At 42.5% G+C, this 21,720-nt stretch overlaps 1 protein-coding gene across 4 annotated transcripts; it reads left to right on the top strand.

Moving 5' to 3' along the window:
- On the top strand, window positions 1-21,693 carry esrp2 (epithelial splicing regulatory protein 2). 4 transcript variants are annotated; one of them, XM_069658285.1, is made up of 16 exons: window positions 1-416; window positions 892-1,020; window positions 7,438-7,551; window positions 8,718-8,832; window positions 8,992-9,087; window positions 10,288-10,342; window positions 10,835-10,942; window positions 12,225-12,357; window positions 12,619-12,661; window positions 14,450-14,751; window positions 15,901-16,134; window positions 16,426-16,624; window positions 17,629-17,833; window positions 17,922-18,117; window positions 19,098-19,198; window positions 20,348-20,431. In XM_069658285.1, the coding sequence occupies exons 1-15, from the start codon at window positions 285-287 to the stop codon at window positions 19,182-19,184; spliced, it is 2,148 nt and encodes a 715-aa protein (XP_069514386.1). In that variant the 5' UTR covers window positions 1-284; the 3' UTR covers window positions 19,185-19,198; window positions 20,348-20,431. The 4 variants fall into 4 exon arrangements, with proteins under 4 accessions (XP_069514386.1, XP_069514376.1, XP_069514393.1 ...); XM_069658275.1 differs by having other exon boundaries at window positions 10,832-10,942; XM_069658292.1 differs by lacking the exon at window positions 19,098-19,198 and adding an exon at window positions 18,392-18,420 and having other exon boundaries at window positions 10,832-10,942; window positions 20,348-20,377.
- Window positions 21,694-21,720: the final 27 nt, after the last annotated feature.

Below are 21,720 nucleotides of genomic sequence, written 5' to 3'. Positions count from 1 at the left end.
GGAGTTCGTGTGAACGAAACACGGATTTCCACCCTTCTTTACCAGTTAAACCAGTATCTCTGGATAGAGAACACTCAAGTACTTCAACAGGTAGAGTCTCTGACCGCAAACTCTTCCGTGGCTCCTCTGAAAATAATCTCCCCCTCCGTTTCTCTCTCCGTTTACCTCAATTGAGTTTCCAGCCCTTTTGTTCGCTCTTCTTATCACTTGGAAAAAGGTGAACCCTCGTGTTATTTTTATTTTAATCTTTGCTTTAATTGTAGTTTTTACCCTTGTGGTCCCTGATGGCTTCGCACAGTGATACTCTGGTGGTGTTCTTTGGGGCAACAGCTGGTGCAAATGGGGGTAAACTGGGTTCGGATGAGAGGGAAATAATTCTCTTGGTGTGGCAAATTGTGGATCTACATGAGAAAAAGGTACGGACCTTCCTGACCTGTTCGTTCGTTGTACGGTTTCTTATGTAGCAACTTGTTTGTGGCATAGTGTCTACCTGTAGAGGAACAATGTGTTTGACATTTAAATCAACATGGTGTGCTCTCTGTGACCGTCTGTAGCCTGCTTTTCTCTCGTGCTAGCTAACGCTACATCAGCTCTCTGTCCACCTCACCTTTAACAGGTGTGCGACCAAAATTTAACAAGCAGGTGAGGAGTGTAATTTCAGCTATGGGAGATAACACACCTTTTTGGTTTGGCATGTCAGCTTGTCTAATTAAACAACGCTTTATTGACAATTATGTGCTTTTTGCAACTACATTGTCAATTGTTTGTTTGACTTTTGAGTTAATTTAAGTTCCTGAATGTAGCGGCTATAGCCTACATCATAATTAGCCACAAATTAGCTATTTATTTCCCGCTATATTGTGCACCATGAAACGCTAAATCCCTTCACAGGTGGGGAAGCTTCAGAGGTGTCTTGTCAAACCAGACACTTTGGAGCTGACGGATCAATGTAAAGAGGAGACGGGAGTGACTGGAGACGACATCATCAAAGCTGAGCCTCTGGACAAAGTTCTGCAACAGGTGAGTCAAAATGTGTCACTTAAATGTCAGAGGCATTTATCTCTTATCGTAAAAAATACACATTTTCACATAAAATACATTACGGGTCCCAGGCTTTATTTCAAAAAAGCAAAAGTAGTGTTCTTTTAAACCATAATATCTTCTTCAACCACATTTACCTTGCTAGCCAATTTGCAGCCACCAGATTGACTCCAAGATAGCTGACAGCTAGCTGCTGCTTCGGCTGATTGGCAAAGCGGTCTGAATTTATGGTCCTTGTATCTAGGGCTCTATTTGAGTTTATTGAGGCAGTCTTTTCGGATGTGTCTGTTGAGCATTCTCATATTGCAACAATGATACAATTGTGATTTATTGTGCAGCCTTACACTGGTCTAGTAGTATTAAAACTACATCAGCAGCTTGTAAAGGCTGTTTTCTATTGGCTTGAGAAATTCAGAAAGTAATTAAACCAAGCCAACTTTCCTGTGACAGTTTTTGCCCTGAGCGAGATGAGACGCAACAAGCCCGGCGCAGTATTAAGCTATAAACTAAAGTGAGGAGTGTCAAATTTCCCTGATGACCTTTTAGGAAAATGGTCCTCCACCTGGTTGAGAGATGTCATTGGCTCGATCCTGACAGTTAGACTGCTGACAGTTTGTAGAGGCTCAGGGGCGAGGATAGGCAGAGCCAGAGGCATGTGGAGATAAGGAGGAGTCACAGGTCTAGTCTTGTCCCGGCCTGATGCGTGCTGCAGACATCTGGAAGGCGGAATGTTTACCTGGGACCGCACCTCTGTTTTAGGCTGCAGGACAGAAAGGAGGGGAGCCTTTCAGAGCCTTGTCCTCCTGCCGTTGGTTACTGCAGGACGTTAATTTGTTCCTCCCTGTCAGGAGGTTTGTTGAGAGCAAAATGTGGTTATGCTGCCAAACAAGTTCTCCAACCAGCCTCCTAAGAGTGTTTGGTATTACTGGATGCACCTTTCAAACTCCTTCAATGTCTTTAAAACCTCTCATTATAATGAAGACACAATGCATGCACAAGCAGGTTGGATTGGTTCGACTGAAAATGAGGCCTTTTTTCTTAAAATCCTCTGCGAGGCTTTAAAGCAATGATGCTTCTACGATTATGGCACTAAACCCAAAGCCTAAAACAGCTAACCCAGCTGGTCTAAAGGCTGAAGCTTTGTGCCTCATACAGACCCGGTAAGACTTCAGCTCCAATGTAGGTTAGCTTGTGTGCTGAACCTTTAAATATTAACCCAAGCTATCAGTTTGCTCTATTCATACCTTTGTCTCGCCGGTTACTTTCTCTCACTATTGGCCATTCTCGGATTAGTTTCATCCCTGATACATGGAAGAAAAATACATTGACATTTCTCCAGATAGTTTGAAGCAATGTGTAGAACTGCAGTTCAGAAGCAGCTGCTATAAAAGGGGTAACCGACTCCAAATTATACAGTGATAGAGGGAAACAAGCAGCTGTCTCTTGATTGGTGGGCTTGTCGTATTGACCTGTGTGGTCAGAGCTCCCAAGGACATCGGTTGGCTTTCTTTGGTGAAAGATTTATTAAGGTAGAGAACACTGGAGAGATTAGCAGCACTGGTTAACACGTGGCCTTTATACAGTTTGCCAGCTAAACTTTATAACACTGTGAGAGTGAAGACAAAATGTTTGTGGACATGAGCTTCAATTTCACTTGCAAAATTAATGTTGCTGCGAACTATGAAACAATGCAACTGTGTCCCACGAGTCAGTCAGCCGACATGTTTTGCATACTGATTATCCCTTACACACAACTTCTACATTTTGCATGTTTCAGAATGTCTATAAATGAACCAATTTCATATTTTAAAATAGACTTAACATATCTTAAGTCACAAATATTTCATGGTTTGTATGCTGTAAAATAATTCATTATATGGCACAGTGACGCAATGTTATTGCACCTTGTTGCTCGGTGCTTTGAAGTCTCCACATGGCAGACAACCAAATCCAAAAACATTGATCACATTTTTGACGATCCGGATGAGCAAGTTCAGACCCCACTTGAAAAACAAAACAAATCTGTCTAATCATTTTGCATTTGAACAGACGCTAAGGAATGTATAAGATAACGTATAACATGTACTGTCAGAGTAGATTGATGTGTAAGATGAGGACATGCTAGTACTGGAGCATCTGTGTTTATGACTGTAGCTGTGACTCTTTTATCACTTTATTGAGTGAGCGCGGCACACCTGCAGCTCAGTGTACGTCCTGGAGGGACTGACGGATAGTTTCGCTGTAGTCACACTGCACAGGTTGGCTTCAGCCCGGGACATTGACGGCATGTCTCAGCCTGCAGGGAGCTGCATGCGATGTGAAACCTCGCACAACTTGTTATTGTTGTTGTGAAACTGACGCATTGCTTCTGCTCCTGTAATTGTTTTTCAACAGTTTGAGACCACAGTGAGAAATGCTGACTCCTGCATTTAGCACTGAGTTAACTTATTGGTATTTGGTGCTTGCTTACAAACACAGCCATGTTGTGACATGAATAATGTGATGAATCGATCACATTAGAGAAGAGTAGGAAACGGCATGTCTTAAACGCACGGGCAATCTATTGTTTAGTACTTAATCTCAGTGTGAATGTCTGTCATTTCACTCTAATATCTGACTTTCCTGTGCTTGGTTTTGTGATGTACATGCACTCAAGGGAAGAACCTTGTTAGGGTTTTCTTGAAGGGACGGAGCTCGCTGAGTGGTTTCAGGCAGAGGCTGTATGAGGGCCTGCACAGAGCACCAGTGAGAGAAATGAGGAGATTTTTAACTGTGAATTATGCTAAGCTACTCCACAGGTATCACAGAGTGAAATATGAAGCTTGAAATTAGCATCATACTCTCATACGCCCTTTAAGAAAACTTAAGAAAAACATTTTACACAGTATTAACTTTATATTCTTTGGTTCGTTTGTAGCCCAGTTAGAAATGATCCTTCTGTATGTAGCAGCGTACATCCGTACGATGCTGTGTCTGCACTGTGTGTGCTTGGCTTCAGCTCCCTTTACAAAGTCGGCCCAGGGATCGCTCTGCTCCTGACACTCCCTGCTGCTCTTATCGGAGCTTGTTTCAGCGACCTCTGCATACAAACAGTCCGGCTACACTGGAGAGCGAACTCCGATAGGACCATGTTCAAAGGCCACTTCCTCCCCCTCATCTGTGGAAATGCCTCTCAGAGGGCAGAGCGAGACGGAAAGTTGGTTTTTACAGAATAAAACATCCAGTATGTCTGAGGCCTCAAATATTATAGGATGGAGAAGCAGATGATAATTTCATATAGAACTAAAACTGATATTTCTATGGTAATATGGCAGTGTTATGCATTAATTAGAGTAGGGCATGGGTTATCACATCGTAAATGGTAGTGAATCGGCATTTTTGACAGTAGAGCAAAGATTGCTACTCAGGCTTAGTAATGATGATTGTGTGACGTGACTAACGACATAATTAGCTCACTTATCATCTGTTTAAATAGTACAGCTGTATGTTTACTGCCATGTTCTTTGGCAGCAAGTTGTAAAAAAAGACAGGAAATCTGAAGAAAGTAGAACATAAAAAGGTTGGTTGTTCAAATGAACAGATCCCGAATATCCTGCTGTCTCTACCTAAGTGTTCTTAGCTTGAGATTTGTTTTCTGCTCAGTTTGTTTGCTCAGTTTAAACTGTGGTGTCTGAAACAGAGGAGAACTGAGAGGGTGTGTCTCTACATCTTCTGAAACATTTGTTTTTCCCGCAGTAATCCGGCTTTAATAATTGGCCTGAGGCGTAGCTGGATGCACAGCTATGAGCAAACACTTGTTCTGTTATCACTGTAAACATGAAACACTGCAGTATGGCTATGCTTAAAATGTGTCCCTGCATGAATCTGCTAACTTTTGAATACCATAGTTTTGGATCTGAAGTGTTGAAACAATGAACGCTTCAGGTATTAAGAAGGATTAGAGGAGATACTAGGTATTTTTATTGGTATCGTTCAGGTACATGCACATCCCATAGAAAAAACAAAGAGTGTACAGGTAGATTCATGCACGTTCAGTGAACGAGATGTTGATCGTTAGATTCAGGGACTTTACTACTTGTTCTCTATAAAAACTGCATCACTGACACTTATATTTAAGGCTTTAATCCAAGGTGTGCCTGGAGGTGGTTGATACTGGAGACAGGACAGTGCGTTTATTTAAGATAAAGCTGTTAATTTAACTGTAAAATGCTGCTTGATGAAACTAGAATATGTAGTGGTTTTAAGTATTGTAATTATTATACCTAACGTGTTGACCAAAGATGACATGTTTGGTGTTAATAATCGGCTTCAAAGCACCTAAAATAGACCCGTCCTCTGTCCTCATAGTTAAGAGTAATATTGTGATAACATATACTCATCATCATGTTGTCTATCCTCTTATATAAATATACCTGTTGTTCAACTTAACTCGCATACAGTTTATTCTTTCTGCCCTATAAGAAGGTTTGGATTTAGACAACCAACACAGCAAGTTCTCCTGTTATTTATCTTTGTAAAGCCTGTCAGCTAAGAACCCTTGAATCTGTCAACACACTAACATCTCTCGTTCAGTAGCTCTAAGACGACATTCATGCTGTCTTTTTCCGAACTTGAATGTGTTGTTGTAGAGATAACTTATTCTGATAAGGACAAATTTCAAACAACATAGTACTCTGACATCATCATACGTAAACTCTTTGTGGTGCCTTGTCTGGATTTGTGGATGTTTTAATTGTTCTCATTGCAAATGGCTTGAGTCTTTGTGAAGTTTGAAGTGCAGCTCCTGTTTTCACATGACCTTGACCTGTGAAATTGCAGACACCTTGACAGGGAAAGATGAAAAGGCAGCGGGGCTTAGTTAAAGAATGGTAATGACTGTTCATTTTGCTGTATTTCTTTTGTTTTTGAATTTACTACATGTAGTTTTCTGAAAATCATTTTTGACACACAGCTCAGTGACCTGTGAGCTGGTATAGTTCTGCTGGTGTCCATGGGCTCACTGAAAAGCTCATTTTCACAGATCAATGAACCTTTCTGGTTTCTGTCCAGCCATCCAAAAAACCTTTTTAATCTAACCCTGAAGCACTTGTACCCTCATCAGCAGCTGTTTGGCGTTGCCAAATAGCCCTGCGTTTCTCTGACTGTTAAAGAGCATGCCTCAACATGCTCCTCCAATACTCTCAGTGTCTGAAGATCTGTCATATTTAGCCAGTGGCCATGTCAGTCAGTCACTGAGTTTCAGGTGGTCTCTCACCCAGACGGTCTAATTTAGCAATTACAATGATGACTTTGAGGGGAGGAAGAAGGGGAAAACATAACAATTTTCTGAAGTTGCTAATAAAGTGAGCAGAAGTAAGGGAGCCTCCATCTTACTTTGGAATAAAAGCAGTCAATATGACTGAAACCAGGAAGGTTTCAAGATGTGTGCTGGACCCGGAAACCTTTTACTGTCCTCCCATCCTCTCCAAATACCTGAAAAGAAACAATATCAACAATAAATCAACTTGTATAGTTGTATGTGAAAGTGTTGCTAGTACTCTTGTACAGCTTTTCCAACAGTCTGCTGAATGTTCGTATATGAAGGCTTTATTCCTGTGGGTTTGTTTTTGAGTTTTTGAAGCTCTCATCAATTCACAATTGTTCTGTATAGTTTCCCACCTACAAAAATAGCTTAAAGCAAAGCCAGGTTAAGATAAATCAAAAACGATATCTGCAAAAGTAGCCTTCTGACCTCAGATGTCATTTCCCTCAGTGTGAGCTGATACTAAAGTCAGGTGTTGTTTGTTGTTTGTTGACAGTTAAATGCTGCCACACAACACAACACGAAGAATGGGCCTCATTTAATGTGGTGGTTATAAATAAACACGTACATATGTGGGAGTTGCTGGTATTTAGGATTGGGTTTTGTAGCCATCAGGCTTTTACAGTGGAGACGGGCAGGTTGGACTCGTATGGGTTGTTTTTGCTCCCGTGTGGCTGGGACTGTTGGTCACGCTGTGAGAAAAGTGTGATCCTGGTGATTAGGGGTGGGATCATTCCTCTGCTTTGTCTGCCTCCTTCATCACTCGACAAACACAGAAACCTGTTAGACGAGCCTTAAACCTCACGAGATACAAACACAAGTAGTCAAATGTCAAACACAACACCACCTTCACCTGTCTGCCTTTAGATTTAAGTCATTCTCACTTTTACATAGAAGGTGTTTCCACAACAGATACTTGACAGGTTTATTGTTAAGCCCCTAAATGAAAGGGATTGAGTTTCTTACTATAAGGATGTACAGATTGTGTGTAAAGAAAAACAAAACAAAAAGGATAAATAAAAATTCTGAGATATTCTTGTAATAAAATCTGTTTAATCCTCTTTTTTTCCTCCCTCTCTGTGTTCACTTTGCAGTTCCAGCAGTCGGTGTCATCAGAGCTGAAAAGCCTCGGCAGAAGCTCTTACACACTTTGTGTCAACAGCCCTCTTGTCATCCGACAGGCCCTCCATCCTGAGGCCTCCAAAAAGGTAATAACACCTCTCACTGTCTAACAGGAGAAAATGTTATTTGCTTTGTCAAAATGTTTTGCATGTTTTGTAAAGTAATAAATACAATAAAGAGACCTTCAAGTTGTAATCTCGAAGATTTCGTTCGTTCTCTTTGGCAGCATTTATGGTGATGAACGGTAATTGCAGGAGCACACTTCCCAGATATCCAGACAGTGTCGCATGTGTGACGTCCGCGGTTGGCGCTTTCCTTTTCAGACTGCTTGCCTTCATCTGAGCGTCGCATTATTATAATTTATGAAGTATCTGTAGTCATCCATCTTTTCCTTGTTTGTTCAGCCATAGTAGATTACTGTTTACTCGCAACACTTGCAGAGTCCGGAAAAGCAGCCGCTTAGCTCCGCCTACCCTCTCTGGCAGACCAACCAGTGCTGGGTGATGGAAAACACGTCACTAACTGGGCGCCACTTGTGATTTTTTTTTTCACTAAAGTTGCACCAGACACATTCAGGATGATCTACATACACATTGTGAAATTTTATCAATGTAATCTTCAATTGTGCAAACTTTGGATGTCTTAACTGATTCGTCACACACTGTATACCGTGTTTCTCACTTCCCTAGTGTTCATGTCTGTAATACTGCAAACGCAAAGGCTTCCATCAGTGGGCCATAGGCTCAATCACCATTGTGTCACCTCATTCAGTGATAGATAGTGACTTTACAGACATTTCTTTAAATGAAAATCTTTGAGATTATTACTTTAAAACATCTTTTAAATAGATGTTTTTTTAACTAATTGCTGAAACCTAACGTGTCCTCCTGTCTTGGAATAATCTCACTTCACAAACCGCCTCTTTTCATAGCTACAGTTATATGATAGTGTAACCTTAATCGTGTGCATTTCTAGAAATGTGTAGCAGTTTAATATGATAACAATCAATTATTTCTTTTTGTCATGAATGTAGCTGTTGACCTGAAACACAAGGTCAAGACTTTCTTTTGATTGATGTTGTCCTCCTTTTTGTGTTCCTGGTTGTGAGGAGTTGATGTCGTCTGTAAATACCTTTCTTTGTTTCTCTGTTTCATCTCTTTGATCATAAGCTATCTCCTGTATCCTGTTTCCATATCAGATTGCCATACAGTCAAACCGGATCTTTTGTTTTTTTTTGTCTCTTCCTTTTCAGAATCTTGTCCTGCCTGAATGTTTCTTCTCATTTGTGGACGTGAGGAAGGAATTTCACAAATGCTGCCCCAACGCTGGCCCTGTGCAGAAGCTCACACTCGCCTCCATGTTGGAATGTATCCTTTGTTAACCCGTGTACTAAAACTGTATTTCTATATCACTTCTTTTTAATATTGAGCATAAAAACTATTCTTTAACAAGTCAGTTTACATTTATTTATAGAGTCAAAATAAGAGGCAGCTTATACTGGTCAGTGTCCTTAACTTTGTGTGCAGTTGTGGGTCTTCCTGCTGTGTCAGAGCCGTTGATTGGGGTGAGGGAGGTGATGAGCATGGTGCAGCTGACACTCCACATCCTGGCTGAGCCCCACAGTAAGTCATCGCCAGACTTTGTACCTACAATTGACCCTTCGCTAAGCCCCTCCCTTGAACGGCCAATGTCCAATCCCACGTTAGCAACCGTAACTAGGCACAGGAGGCCTGTCAAGCTTTCAGATGCTGTAACGGTGAAGAAGAATATCAACAAAACTCCTTTGTTTGCTCCAAGTTAAGACGCCAACTAAATTGGCTAGGTTAGCATGTTAGCAAACAAAGCAATATCCTGACATGCTTTAAACAAAATGCAAAAGTGGGATCATTTAGTTTTGCTAGCAATGGGCTAAAACATATTAGATAATCAAATGCGTATAGTCGTCCTTTCTGTTGACTTCTCTCTGATATTTGGGAACTATTGTTCCGGATATTTGCTATTATTTCCCTTGGAACATCTCACTGTTATAGTTGAAAACGGCATCATATTTACATGCCGGTGCGAAAGCCTGTCAGGCGTAGCAATAGTAACCAAGGGGGCGGGACTTAGCGAATGGTCAATAAACAGGTGTCAGAATCTCAATGCAAATTTATTGCCAAGTAGTTTATCCAAAGCGAGGAATTTGTCTTGGTGTTTTGATGCACAACAATACTTTAAATATAGAAAGAAGTGGACAGCAGTACTGAGTAGCTGACCCAAACTCTGATCTACCTCTGCAGAGAAAGCAGAACATACCAGGCCTATTTAAAAACAGTGAACACGCACTGTTCACAAGCCGTGATTACTGTGTATCAGCCTGCTGTGGCCACCTGATGGTTTAGGTTTCTATAATCAGCACTGTGACAGCAAAACCAAAGACAACAACCCGTCTGGCAGGTTTTTTTTTTACTTAATGTGTTAAATGATTTAGAAACTACCACACCTTTGTCTTGATCATATAAAATAGATCTTAAATTGGCCTTGAAAAGCAAACAACAGAGCTGTCATTGCATGATTAAGTGCTGTATGGATGGATGGATGTCAGATGGCTCAAGACATGTGACAGCACAAATAAATCAAACATTAATCTGTTGTCTTTGATCATGACTCTAGCTCTTGCCTCCGGCGTTACCCCCTTAATAACAGACAATTATGTATTTGCTTGTGATAGTTAACAGGAATGCCTAAACCCACGCGGCTTTGCAGGGTGAACCTGTTCCCTACAAAGGAGACGGATAATTGATTTGTACATTTTACTAATACATTTTCTTTTTCTTTTTTAGATCACAACTTCTCCTGTGTTGAAACAGTGAAGTACAAGTTTGATTCCGGCACGTGGTATGTATTTAATGTATATTTATCTCATTCCATCTTTGTGTGTGTTCCTGCCTCACCTGTTAGCCAGCAGTGTTGTTCTCAGACTGAAACCCCCCCCTCCAGACATGTTTAGACCTCACAGCTCGGGCATTGATTACAGCAACAAGGAAACCAACAAGGAAAGCGTGTTATTTAAGCTGTCCAACTTTGCCATCAAGTGCTTACCTGGGTTATCTGGTAGCAGAGCACCAAATCCTGCAGTCAAAAGCCTGTCACCTTGACAACCCCCTGACATTTAATCATGGGAGTGTGTTTCTGTGTTAAGCACTTACTGTGAGTGGCCTCTGTGTCTGCAGGCTGTGGACAATTTGTTCAGATGTAACAGGAGCAGTGGTGGTTGTTTTTTCTAAAGGCTCCTGTCACCTGCAGAGATTGTTTTAGTGATCAGCTGTAATGGTTCCTCCTTTTTAAGTTAGTTCAATATGTCATTAATGTCTTTTCTCCCCTCAGCAGTAAGACGGAGCCGGTGGACAGTGAGACAGTGATCAGAGCACGGGGGCTTCCATGGCAGTCATCAGACCAAGACATTGCTCGCTTCTTTAAAGGCCTCAGTATTGCCAAGTATGTTGGAATTAATGTGCATCTTCCAAATGACCCATTTCACCCATGAACACTGTTTAAACTTGTTCCTCAGCAACATTTCAAAGTGATTTTTTTTTCGGGGTGCAAATCTATGGATTTTTTTCTTTGGGGCTTTTTACACTACCAGTTCAAGATGGGATTATTACGCCTCTGTTACGATCCGTCTTCTATGTAGAACGCACAGAGACGGAATGGTGCGGCGAAATTGCTACGCCTCTGAGCCGGCATGGGAGGTAGTAACAGAGGCGTAACGGACGCGAAATGGCGTCTGTTTAAACAGCAGAGCCGGCAGGGCGGAACAGTACCGTGTGTATGTGTATTTGAAGCACGCACTGTTTGTTTACGCCTCCTCACACGTTATGCTTCCGCAATGCCGGAACGCTATTTAAAAACACACACTGGGGCGGCTTTATGCCGGGTAGCGTTGTCCAATCTAGAATGACAAAGGTGGCATGAGGACAGAGCTTCGTTACGGCGCTGAGGCTGAACCGCAGTGTAAAAAAGGCGTTTGTTTCAGTGCAGGCAAAATTTTGTCATTATGATTACAAAGCGCACAAACATCAAAAATGTAATTAAAATTGAACCTTATCAATTTTTGGAAAGTTGGATGGATTAGGCGTTTTACAAAGAGCTCACTGGGGTAAATGGTTGATACAAAAAGTACAAATTACAAAATAGAATTACTGACATGCTAGGATTGGAGTTGCTTTAAGCTTCTTTTAGTCACATTTAGACCTGATCCCAGTCATGACCTTAGAAATGTTGCTAACAAAAGCTTCGGGGAGCTCTGATTCCAGTGTGCGTGTACTTCACTATTGTAAACATGTTAAATACAGTAACATGTAATCTTGTAAATGGTAATAACTCACACTTTATTTCTCTGACTGTTCAATAAGAGGATTTTTACCATGTCAGCATCTGTATGTTAAATATGTAGCTGGAGCCCGTAATGGTTAGCTTAGCTTAGCTTTGGAAAGGCTGTGTGAAGAGACTGTCTGTCTGGCTCTGTGCAAAGAATAAAAATCAGCCTAACCAGGTGATGGCTCCGGCTAAATATTTACCGTACAGACATAACAGTGCTATCAATCTTCTCATCTCTTGGCAAGGAATGAAAAAACAAATTTCCCCAACGACAAACTGTTCCTTTAAACTGAGTCAACAAGATCCAAGTTATTTTTAAGTTGCGGAAGTTGTTTTTCTAGTTGTGTCTATCATTAAATTGGCTCAAATTCATGCATGTATCTGTGCTTTTGTGTTTCAGAGGTGGCGTGGCCCTGTGCCTGAACGCCCAGGGCAGGAGGAACGGCGAGGCCTTAGTTCGTTTCATCAACTCTGAACACAGAGACCTGGCTTTGGAGCGCCACAAGCACCACATGGGCAGCCGCTACATTGAGGTTAGAGTCAGCATTAACATCTTGTTCAGTCATTCTGTGATTTTGTTTTGTGCGTTTAAAAATGTGTTCAGCCGAACACGAAACCCTTTTTTTTAAGATCTTAAGTTTGTAAATTTTATCCAGGCGCTTGAGTTACTCCAGGCTCCATCTCAAGAAAAACATTGCGTCTTTTGAGTCAGTTATTTATTGAATCTATTATTAATAGTTTTTTAATTAATAGTTTTTTTTAAAAGCTTAATCCATGTTCCTCTTGTCCTTCAGGTCTACAAAGCCACCGGAGAGGAATTCCTCAAGATCGCTGGAGGTCAGATTTCAGATTTGTTCCCCTCTTCTCTTCTCACCATGTTTGTATGAAGACTCGTGATGAAAGGCTTTCTGTTAGTGTGAGGCAGACTTCTATTACCATGGCTTTCCCGCATCTTTGAGGAAAAACAAAACCCCTCCACATCTGTAAAAGAGCAGCCCTTTAGTGAGCGTAAAAGAAGAGATCTCATTTGCTCTCTGGGTCTCTCTCCTGTTACCTGTGTCTCTGCCTCATCCCCCTGACTCTCCAGCAGCTTATCTTGGACTAATAAAAGACGCTTTGTGAGGAACTCCCCCCCCCTCCTCCCCTCATCCCTTCCTCACCCTCTTTTTTCCCCCGGCGTAAACCTTCAGAGGCCAGTTGGAGAGAAATTTCACTCTCCACTAACAGCAGCTCACCTGTTCAGTTCAGCCTGGAGCTGCACTCCCCTGAGGGAGAGGAGGCTGTCGGCTGCTGAAAGGACTGGCTCAGTGCTGGTACAAAGAGGGTGTGAAGAGACAAAGCCAGGGCCTGAGGCCTGTGGACCTCAGAGCTGCAGCCTGCAGTAACACAGGACAGAGATAGCAGACAAAGAAGCACAGTCACTCGCAGCAGATAACTTACAGTGGCTGCTGGTCTGACTGTGGACTTTACTCCGATGAGTGCAGATCATTACAGACTGACAGCACACTGGACTTTAGGCACATATTTTAAGCAGACAGGAAACAAGCTCTATTTATATATAGAAGTGAAACAGTTGTCTGTATCAGACTTCGTCATAGATGTTTTTGGTCAATGATATTCAATCTTATAGCTGTTTAAATTCGAGGACTTGTTTCACCTTTTACCAAACACGGAACCAGGACAATACTAATTTCTCCTTTAACTAAGAAAAGCAGAATGTAAGTCACTACTCAGTAACTGTGGCTGACTTATCCTCAGTATTACCTTGATCACTGAGTAATACAGTAAAACAAATACATCTTGTGGTAGGTCATCTCACTGCTCTCCATCTGTCTGATCACACAGATCTCTACATAGTAACATAGCGATCAAAAGAAGCCTAGTTCTCTAAACCAGATGGGTTATTTACAGACTGAACGAATGACTGTGAGAAATGATGAGGAAAATTAGCCTGTCGATCCCCTTTGCGCGTGGTCATTTAAGTTAACATCCTCCTTGTTATCCCCAAACTGATCCTTCTTGAGCTCAGAGAGTTCAGAGAAACATGATATAAACAAAGGTAATAAACTGGAAACCCAAGTCAGGTGATGATGTGCGATGAGGGTCAGTGAATGAAACTGTGTGATAATTCTGACATGGTTCATTTCTGCCTCTGCACATGTCAGTTTGCAAAGCCAGTGCGACACTTTTGGTCATCAGCCAATTTAAGATCGTGTGAACGCAAAGTAGCAGAAACAAAAGCCGAACACTGAATTGAGCTTTTTGTTTTATGCAAATTAACCCAATTTAGCATGCTTTTATCTGACACTTAGGTTTAGTTTTACCTACAAAACATTAGCATGCTTGCATTTACATTGCAATCATGATAGCATGCTGACATTAGCATTTTGCTCAGGGCACCACTTTGCTTAGGTACAGCCTCGCCAAGCTGCCGGCATAACTGTCGGTTCTTACTCTTGATTTTATTGATCCCTCAATTTAAAACAAACTGTCTCATACCTAAAGTTAAAGATTAAAGGTAGTCAGAAACATAGAAAATACACCTGGTCTGAAAACAAAATGATGAGTGTCTGTGGGATGGTCTTATGATGATGTGTTTTAATCTTTGCTGTCTTCTGGCGCCAGGTACATCCAACGAGGTGGCTCAGTTTCTGTCCAAAGAGAACCAGGTGATCATCCGTATGCGGGGGTTGCCGTTCACCGCCACACCCCAGGAAGTGCTGTCCTTCCTCGGCCCAGAGAGCCCTGTGACAGACGGTGGCGAGGGGCTGCTGTTTGTGAAGTACCCTGACGGCCGGCCCACCGGCGACGCCTTCGTGCTCTTCTCCTGTGAAGAGTACGCCCAGAATGCCCTGAAGAAGCACAAGCAGATCCTGGGGAAGAGATACATCGAGCTGTTTCGGAGCACTGCAGCTGAAGTGCAACAGGTAAACTCTTTTGGTTGTTGTTTTGTAATGACATGAAAACGCATCATGTCAGCCTCTTAAGACTACTGCTGGCTCAAAGTATTAGATGTAAGAAATAAGAGGCTGTTGTGTTGTGTAAAGGCCTTTTTTAAATGATGAACTGGTTTCAGGCTCATTTGTACACCATGCTTCATACAGACATTGTGTTGTGTAACTCCAGACATGTTTCAAAATAACAATAAGACTGAAAGATGAAGAGGGGAACTTGTGGCTGGGGCTCAAACATGTTTCATAGGCAGCAATTAGATGTTTGTTTTGTGTGATACATAAAATTTTGATGAATCTGCAGACAAATTAATGCATTTTATTTTCTTGCAATTATTAATTTATTTATGACTGCCCTTCTGAAAGTTGTTTTGTCATCAATGAATAAGGTCATGTTTCCAGAGAACTGATATCATGACCTCTAGAGTGTGTGATGAAGCAGATAAGACATCCAAAGTTTGCACAACTCAAGATTACATTAATAATATTTAATATTTAACAACTCAAGATTACATTAATAATATTTAATATTTAACAACTCAAGATTACATTAATAATATTTCACCGAAATATTACCGAATATTAGTGGACCGAACACACTCAGGATGATATACATACACGTTGTATGTATATCATCCTGAGTGTGTTCGGTCCGTGTCGTTTTCCATCAGCCAGCAGTGGTTGGTCTGCCAGAGAGGGTAGGCAGAGCTAAGCGGCTGCTTTTCCGGTCTCTGCAAGTGTTGCGAGTAAACAGTAATCTACTATGGCTGAACAAACAAAGAAAAGATCGATGACTACAGATACAACTTCAAAAATAAGTGAAAATCCAAAGAAAAAGAAACTAATTGGGCGCTCAGATGAAGGCAAACAGTCTGAAAAGGAAAGCGACCGTCAGCCAGGAAAATCAAGAGTTGCAACCAGAGCCAACCGTGGACGTCACACATGCAACACTGTCTGCATATCTGGATAGTGTGCTCCTGCCTTTACCGTTTATCACTGAACAAAACTGAGATCTTCGAGATTATAACTTTAAGTTGCTTTCTGTTTGTGTCATTCACCCAAGATGGCAAGATAATATCAAAGTAGAAGTATTTGATTTAATTCTTCCTCTTCCTTGTTCGTCAGGTCCTCAATCGCTACATGTCCACACCTCTGATCTCCACTCTGCCCCCCTCACCCATCGTGCCTGTCCCCGTCCTCGCCACGCCTCCCTTCCTCCCAGCGGCCAGCAGCACTCGCGACTGTGTCCGCCTCCGTGGCCTGCCGTACACCGCCGGCATCGAAGACATCCTGGAGTTCATGGGAGAGCACACTGTTGACATCAAACCCCATGGAGTTCACATGGTCCTCAACCAACAGGTGAGACAGCTGGAGGCTCAGGGGCATATGTGACTATAGGACTGTATGTTTAATGTCATCCCAATTCCCTTTTTTTAAGTATCTCCTGTTAAATATTTGAAGTAAATCTACACTTTTTTTGTCGTTATTTAACCTGATTACCCAGATCTATCCTAATGAAGTGTTAGTAAAATCAACCATGTACATTTTGCAGTGTAAAAAACTATCTCTTTTGAATGTAGTCGGTAGTTTTGTGCTGTACTCTCAAGCTCTGTCTCTGCCATTTATACTGTCTGTCTCTCCACTCTGCAGGGCCGGCCCTCAGGCGACGCTTTCATCCAAATGAAGTCCCCCGAGAAGGCGTTTATGGTGGCCCAGAAGTGCCATAAAAAAACCATGAAGGACCGCTATGTGGAGGTGTTCCAGTGCTCCACAGAGGAGATGAGCATCGTGCTGATGGGAGGAACCCTGAACCGCAGCGGCCTCTCCCCTCCACCCTGCAAGCTGCCCTGTAAGTGAACTCTAGCAAATTGGTCATCAAGCCTGCTCTCCTTTTGTTTGCGCTATGACTTCTTATGCTTACAACACAAGATAGTTGTGTTACAAATGAATCATAAAAAAGACTGACAGATATTTCTCTACAAATGAACAATTAAAAATCAGAATACAAGGTATTGCATTTCTTCACAGTCTGCTGGTAATTCTTGAGTGACAAATACACCAAACAGTTGCATCTCTCAGTTCCTGCAAAACAGTGATGTCACTTTGGACTGAATCGAGCGCACCTCTAGCTGTGCACTTTGCTCTGTTAGGGCTGGTATCTGCCTTTGGTGCTTGAGATTAGATTAGGATTGGCAGCCACAAGAGAGAGAGAAAGAGGACCTTCAGTTCTTACTTCTTCTGTGTGTGTTTGTTTGAAATAATTTCTTCTTATTTGACATTTATTAAACAATTCTGTGGGTGGAAGGTGGAAAGCTGCTTAAATGACTGCAGAGTGAAGGTGATTTCTTTCTACTCTTATTCCCCCTTCGCCTAACCTGGAAACACTTCAGATTTCACAAGGTCAGCAGTGTTGTGTGTCACTGTGTTGGCGCTGAGGGAGAGCACAGCTGCCCACAGCCTCGCACTGATAGCGGCTGTTTGTGTGTAAATACAACCATACTGTTGTGTGTGTATGTGTTTACATTGTTAGACAGCCTGAAGGACACAGGAAGCTTTGTAAATACAATACTGGGTGTACAGAAAGTGTTTGTCACTTTGAACTCTTCCTACAGCTTAAAGCAACAGTACAACCATATCATCCAATCCTTCTATTATAGAGTAAAAGCCTTAGCATTATTACCAGGTGATTAATGGATACAAGTTGAATTCTCCCAGGTGACATTTCCATGTGTTTATTCCACCCAACAGTCTAAACCCTCAATCAGGACAATGGCATGACTGTGCATTCACTGAAACCCAACATGTGATTGACCCGCCCCCTGTGTTTATATTTGTCTGTGTCTCTCTCTGTAGGTCTGTCTCCCCCCACAGCCTACGCCGCCTTCCCCACCCCGCCTGCCATCCTCTCTGAAGCCGCCCTCTACCAGCCCCCCCTGCTGGCTGCTCCCAGACCTGCTCAGACCACAGCACACAACCCCGCTCACACTCTGGCCTATTACCCCCATCAACCACACCTGTACATGAACATGAACATGAACTACACAGCTTACTACCCCAGGTGAGTTCATCCTCAGCTACAGCTACTTTTAAGCTCATGAAAAAGGATCACACCTCTAACTTCGTCTTTGTTTTCTTTCTCTCTCCAGCCCTCCAGTGTCTCCTTCCACAGTCAGCTACTTCGCAGCTCCTCCGGGTGCAATGGCGGCAGTCGCAGCTCAGCCCCACCATGCTGCAGCCGCTGCCTCTCCTGTGCTGCCTCAGCCTGGTGCTCTGGTCAGGATGCAGGGTCTGCCCTACAACACAGGAGTGAAGGACATTCTCAGCTTCTTCCAGGGATACCAGGTCAGCACTGAAGTGAAGACTCGGATATAAATGTGTTGTTGTTTGCAGGGATGTAAGAGACACCCAAAGATACCAACTTAGAGCAGCTGCTGGACACCCATCGCAGTAAAGTGTGGAGCTGTCGGATCTCCGAGTTCTCAGCCCTGCAGCTACTTAAGATTTACCACTGCTGCTTGTTATTGCAAAATCCCACCACAGTAGTGTCTAATTAAGGGACATGTGTGCACTTGTGCTCTCCCCCCTTCTCTGTGCTTCCCATATTTTGTGCTGCCAGTCCAAATTAAGTGGAGTCTTCTGAAGCAGGTATGAACCCTGACAGGTGTGGCTCCAGACGGTTTGGAGGGTTGAGGAGGGAACATGGAGAGTGGGTGGGGTTTGAGGTGGAGGGGGTCAGACTGTTGTTGTGGAACAGATCTTGGGTTTGCTTTCGATTTTTATGGCTTGTGTCATTAACTGCATTATATCGCTGCAACCCATGTGCTTTCAAGTGTGTGTGTGTGTGTGTGTGTGTGTGTGTAGGCATCAAATCTAAACCAAAGAGGAACTTTTTTTTGAGTTGAACACTGGAGAACATGCTGATATATAACTGCATTTCCTTGAGTGTGTGTGTGTGTATGTTTGAGAGAGTGAAGCTGACCTCTCCACTGACTCTTGGCTGAACTTCAGTAATGGTATCCTTAACGGAGTGTTTGTGTGTGTGTCTGTGTGTTTTTCTGGCAGCCGTAGCGTCTCTCACACTCTAGCTGGGTGAGAAAGCAGTTCCCACACCACTACTGGTGTCCTTTAACACACCACCCCATGCTTAATCTCAGTATGTGGTTCATATATGAAGCTTGTTTAGACAGAATTTGGTGTGTGTGTTTGTGTTCCTGGTTTGGTGTGTATTTTTGAAAGTTTACATGTATCTGTTTCTTTGTACTGTGATGCATTGTGGAGGCCTCTCCCCCCTGACTATGCGTTCATTATTATGCTGTCTGTAGTACGCCCCTGACGAGTACAGCGGCATGGTTCAGATGAGCGAACAGGCCAGGAGTCTGATTCAGCCCAAAGAATGGCTCTGTCTTTAGGGGCTCTCCCACAGGTAAGAAGAGGCTGCAGACCAGAGAGCCAGGGTGGACAGAGAGGGCATTTCCTATAAATAACATTTATATTTTAAGGCTTATGCACAAGCAACAAACTAATCAGTGAGCACTGAGTTGGAGATATGATCTTTAAGAATGTCACACTTTAGGTTACATGAAACATTACCCTATTCAATGATGTAACTGTTTCCTGCTTCACTTTTTTTTTAAACCTGAAAACCACCAAATCTATTCTTACTATTCACACTAGGGAGGAAACAGATGAACATTCAGACACTACAGGAACTACAGGAACTTAACAGCTCTTTGACGATGTTACACATTACTATTAGTATGAAAAGAAAACACCACAACATTTCCTTTCTCACAATATACACTTAACAATAATATTAATAATAATTTGTAGGCACTGATAGTAATAATGCCCAATCTGGCCATCCAGGTTCTGAGTTCCTGACCCGGCATGTTGTCCCGCTGCTTCCCCAAACAAAACTGCTTCATAACCGCCGCCTGTCTTGTAGGTCTATTAGAAGTGCTGGAGAGTCTGGGTTCCTGACTGACTCTTGAATACATGCACTACACATACATACACACATACACACACACACACAGAATGTCTTTGACATACATACAAACTACAGTGTCAGTCTTCAGCACTCCTCCTTTAAACCCCCTCATTATGTTTCTGCATCAGGGCCTTCCTCAATACCTCGACATTCCCTGTCCGTGCTTCCTGAACGCATCCTTCTTTTCACCTCGCCTCCCTCTCTCATGCTCTGACATGTGATCCTCTAACATGACTGATTGGGTTCTACTGCTGTTTCTGTCAATGAGACCAGTGAAGTGTTTTAACTCTGCATGTCTTAATGAAAATTGATTTCGAGGCATGCAAACTAACAGATCATCAGTGTGTGTTGTCACAGCCTGCCTCATGGCTTCCAGGGCCTCTGGGAACAGCATGTGCTCTGCTTCTGCTCTCTAAGCTCTGCTCATTAATCCTTCTCTTTCAAATGTAACTGGACCGGTTTGATGAGACTCTCTTCCAGGGAATTGTTCTTCCTCGGCTTTGCGGGCTCCCCCCTGGCGTTTCACGGTGATACAAAAATGAAATGACACTTATTGTCTCATGCCTTTCTCTTTTCCTTCAGCTCCAGCCAGACGCCGTTCTCATCTTGTACAACTTTAGTGGCCAGTGCAGCGGCGAGGCCTTGATCACCTTTCCTAGCGAGGAGATCGCCAGGCGAGCCGTAGCAGAGCGCTCCAACCACCCCTTCTACGGCCAGCAGGTCCACCTGGTCTTCTGCAACTGACCGCTCACCCTTCATTTCCCTCCTCCTTCAGTTAAACCTCCACTTCCCCATATTGTGCCACTGAAGACAGCCATGAAACTCCCTTTCCCATCATCATCCATTTATGCAAACCTATGTGACCCTGCTGGCCCTAACACTCCTGAAGCCGTTGTTGGAGTTTGGACATCCACTGGTGAAGTCATAAAAGCTTCATGTGGAGCTATAACACCTCTGTGGATGTAGAGCTGCAGCATTTGTGTGGAGATGAGACGATGTGGAGCCTGGACAAACTGCGAAGACAAATCTGCATGTATATTTAAATCCTCTATGCGTGTCCCTTTACGAGAGTGTACAGATGTTCATCCTGATATGCTTGAGGCTGTACAAACCACTTCTACAATATCTCTTATATATCTGTATATTTTCACTCTTGACCACTACAAGATTTAGATTGTTTCAGGGTTTATGAGCCTTTGTGTTTTCTCAATGCAAACACAGATGCGTGTCTGTGCGTCCACAATGGTTACTGAGCGGATGGCCTCCAGCAGTGTTGCCATTTAAAATATCAAAAGAGAAAAAAAAGCCATAGGGACTTTAGATATGAAACATCAAAGGGATTGTCAAACTGCACTTGAATTGACTGTCATGGATTAATTTGAACTGACATTAGTTTAAATGCCACAGATGTGCCAGTGAACCAACTAATTTGTAACCTTATTTTTTAGGTAATAAAATTATATGTGATGTTTTCCAAGCACTACGGATTAATTTGCTCCAATCGCAGTGAGAGAGTGTCTAACAGAGTAGAATTGAGTTGTCTTTGAGTGGAGATTTTGTTATGAAATGTAAAAAGACTCAGGCGTATCCTTCTATAAAGATCGACCTCAGCTAATAGCTCTCTTCCTTTTTGTTTCCAGGCTATTTATAACGATCAGTCTGTAGCATGCTTTAATTCCTGCTCAAGACCGGAGTACTGTGTGAAAGCTGCATGAGTTATTTTTCCTGTGACAGGCCTGCTGACAGTTGTCGTAGTTTTTTGCCTCTTTACTGTGCCTACATTCCCCAGAGTGCAATACTGGCCTGAAAAAGGAGGCTGTGTCAACCTCTGGTGGCAGAGGAGATATTTGTTTCTTTGTTGCAAGTTTGAGACTTGTATGAATTTAGATCTGTGTATAAGACTGTAAACAATAAAGTATTGATAATGATCCCTGTGTTTCTTTGTCTTATTTAAA

The sequence above is a fragment of the Semicossyphus pulcher genome, unplaced genomic scaffold, assembly GCF_022749685.1.
Source record: "Semicossyphus pulcher isolate SPU_LCO1_2020_fin unplaced genomic scaffold, fSemPul1.0.p SCAF_1, whole genome shotgun sequence".
NCBI lineage: Eukaryota > Metazoa > Chordata > Actinopteri > Labriformes > Labridae > Semicossyphus > Semicossyphus pulcher.
The sequence above is the reverse complement of the archived record's forward strand: the minus strand, read 5'-3'. Positions and strand labels throughout refer to the sequence as shown.

Bases quoted from the DNA above. Each gene is read 5' to 3' on its own strand.
- esrp2 (XM_069658301.1), top strand. From the start codon at position 285: ATGGCTTCGCACAGTGATACTCTGGTGGTGTTCTTTGGGGCAACAGCT. The intron at 10,943-12,224 runs GTATGTTGGAAT...TTTGTGTTTCAG, and splicing joins AAAGGCCTCAGTATTGCCAA to AGGTGGCGTGGCCCTGTGCC. The intron at 17,834-17,921 runs GTGAGTTCATCC...TTCTCTCTCCAG, and splicing joins TACACAGCTTACTACCCCAG to CCCTCCAGTGTCTCCTTCCA.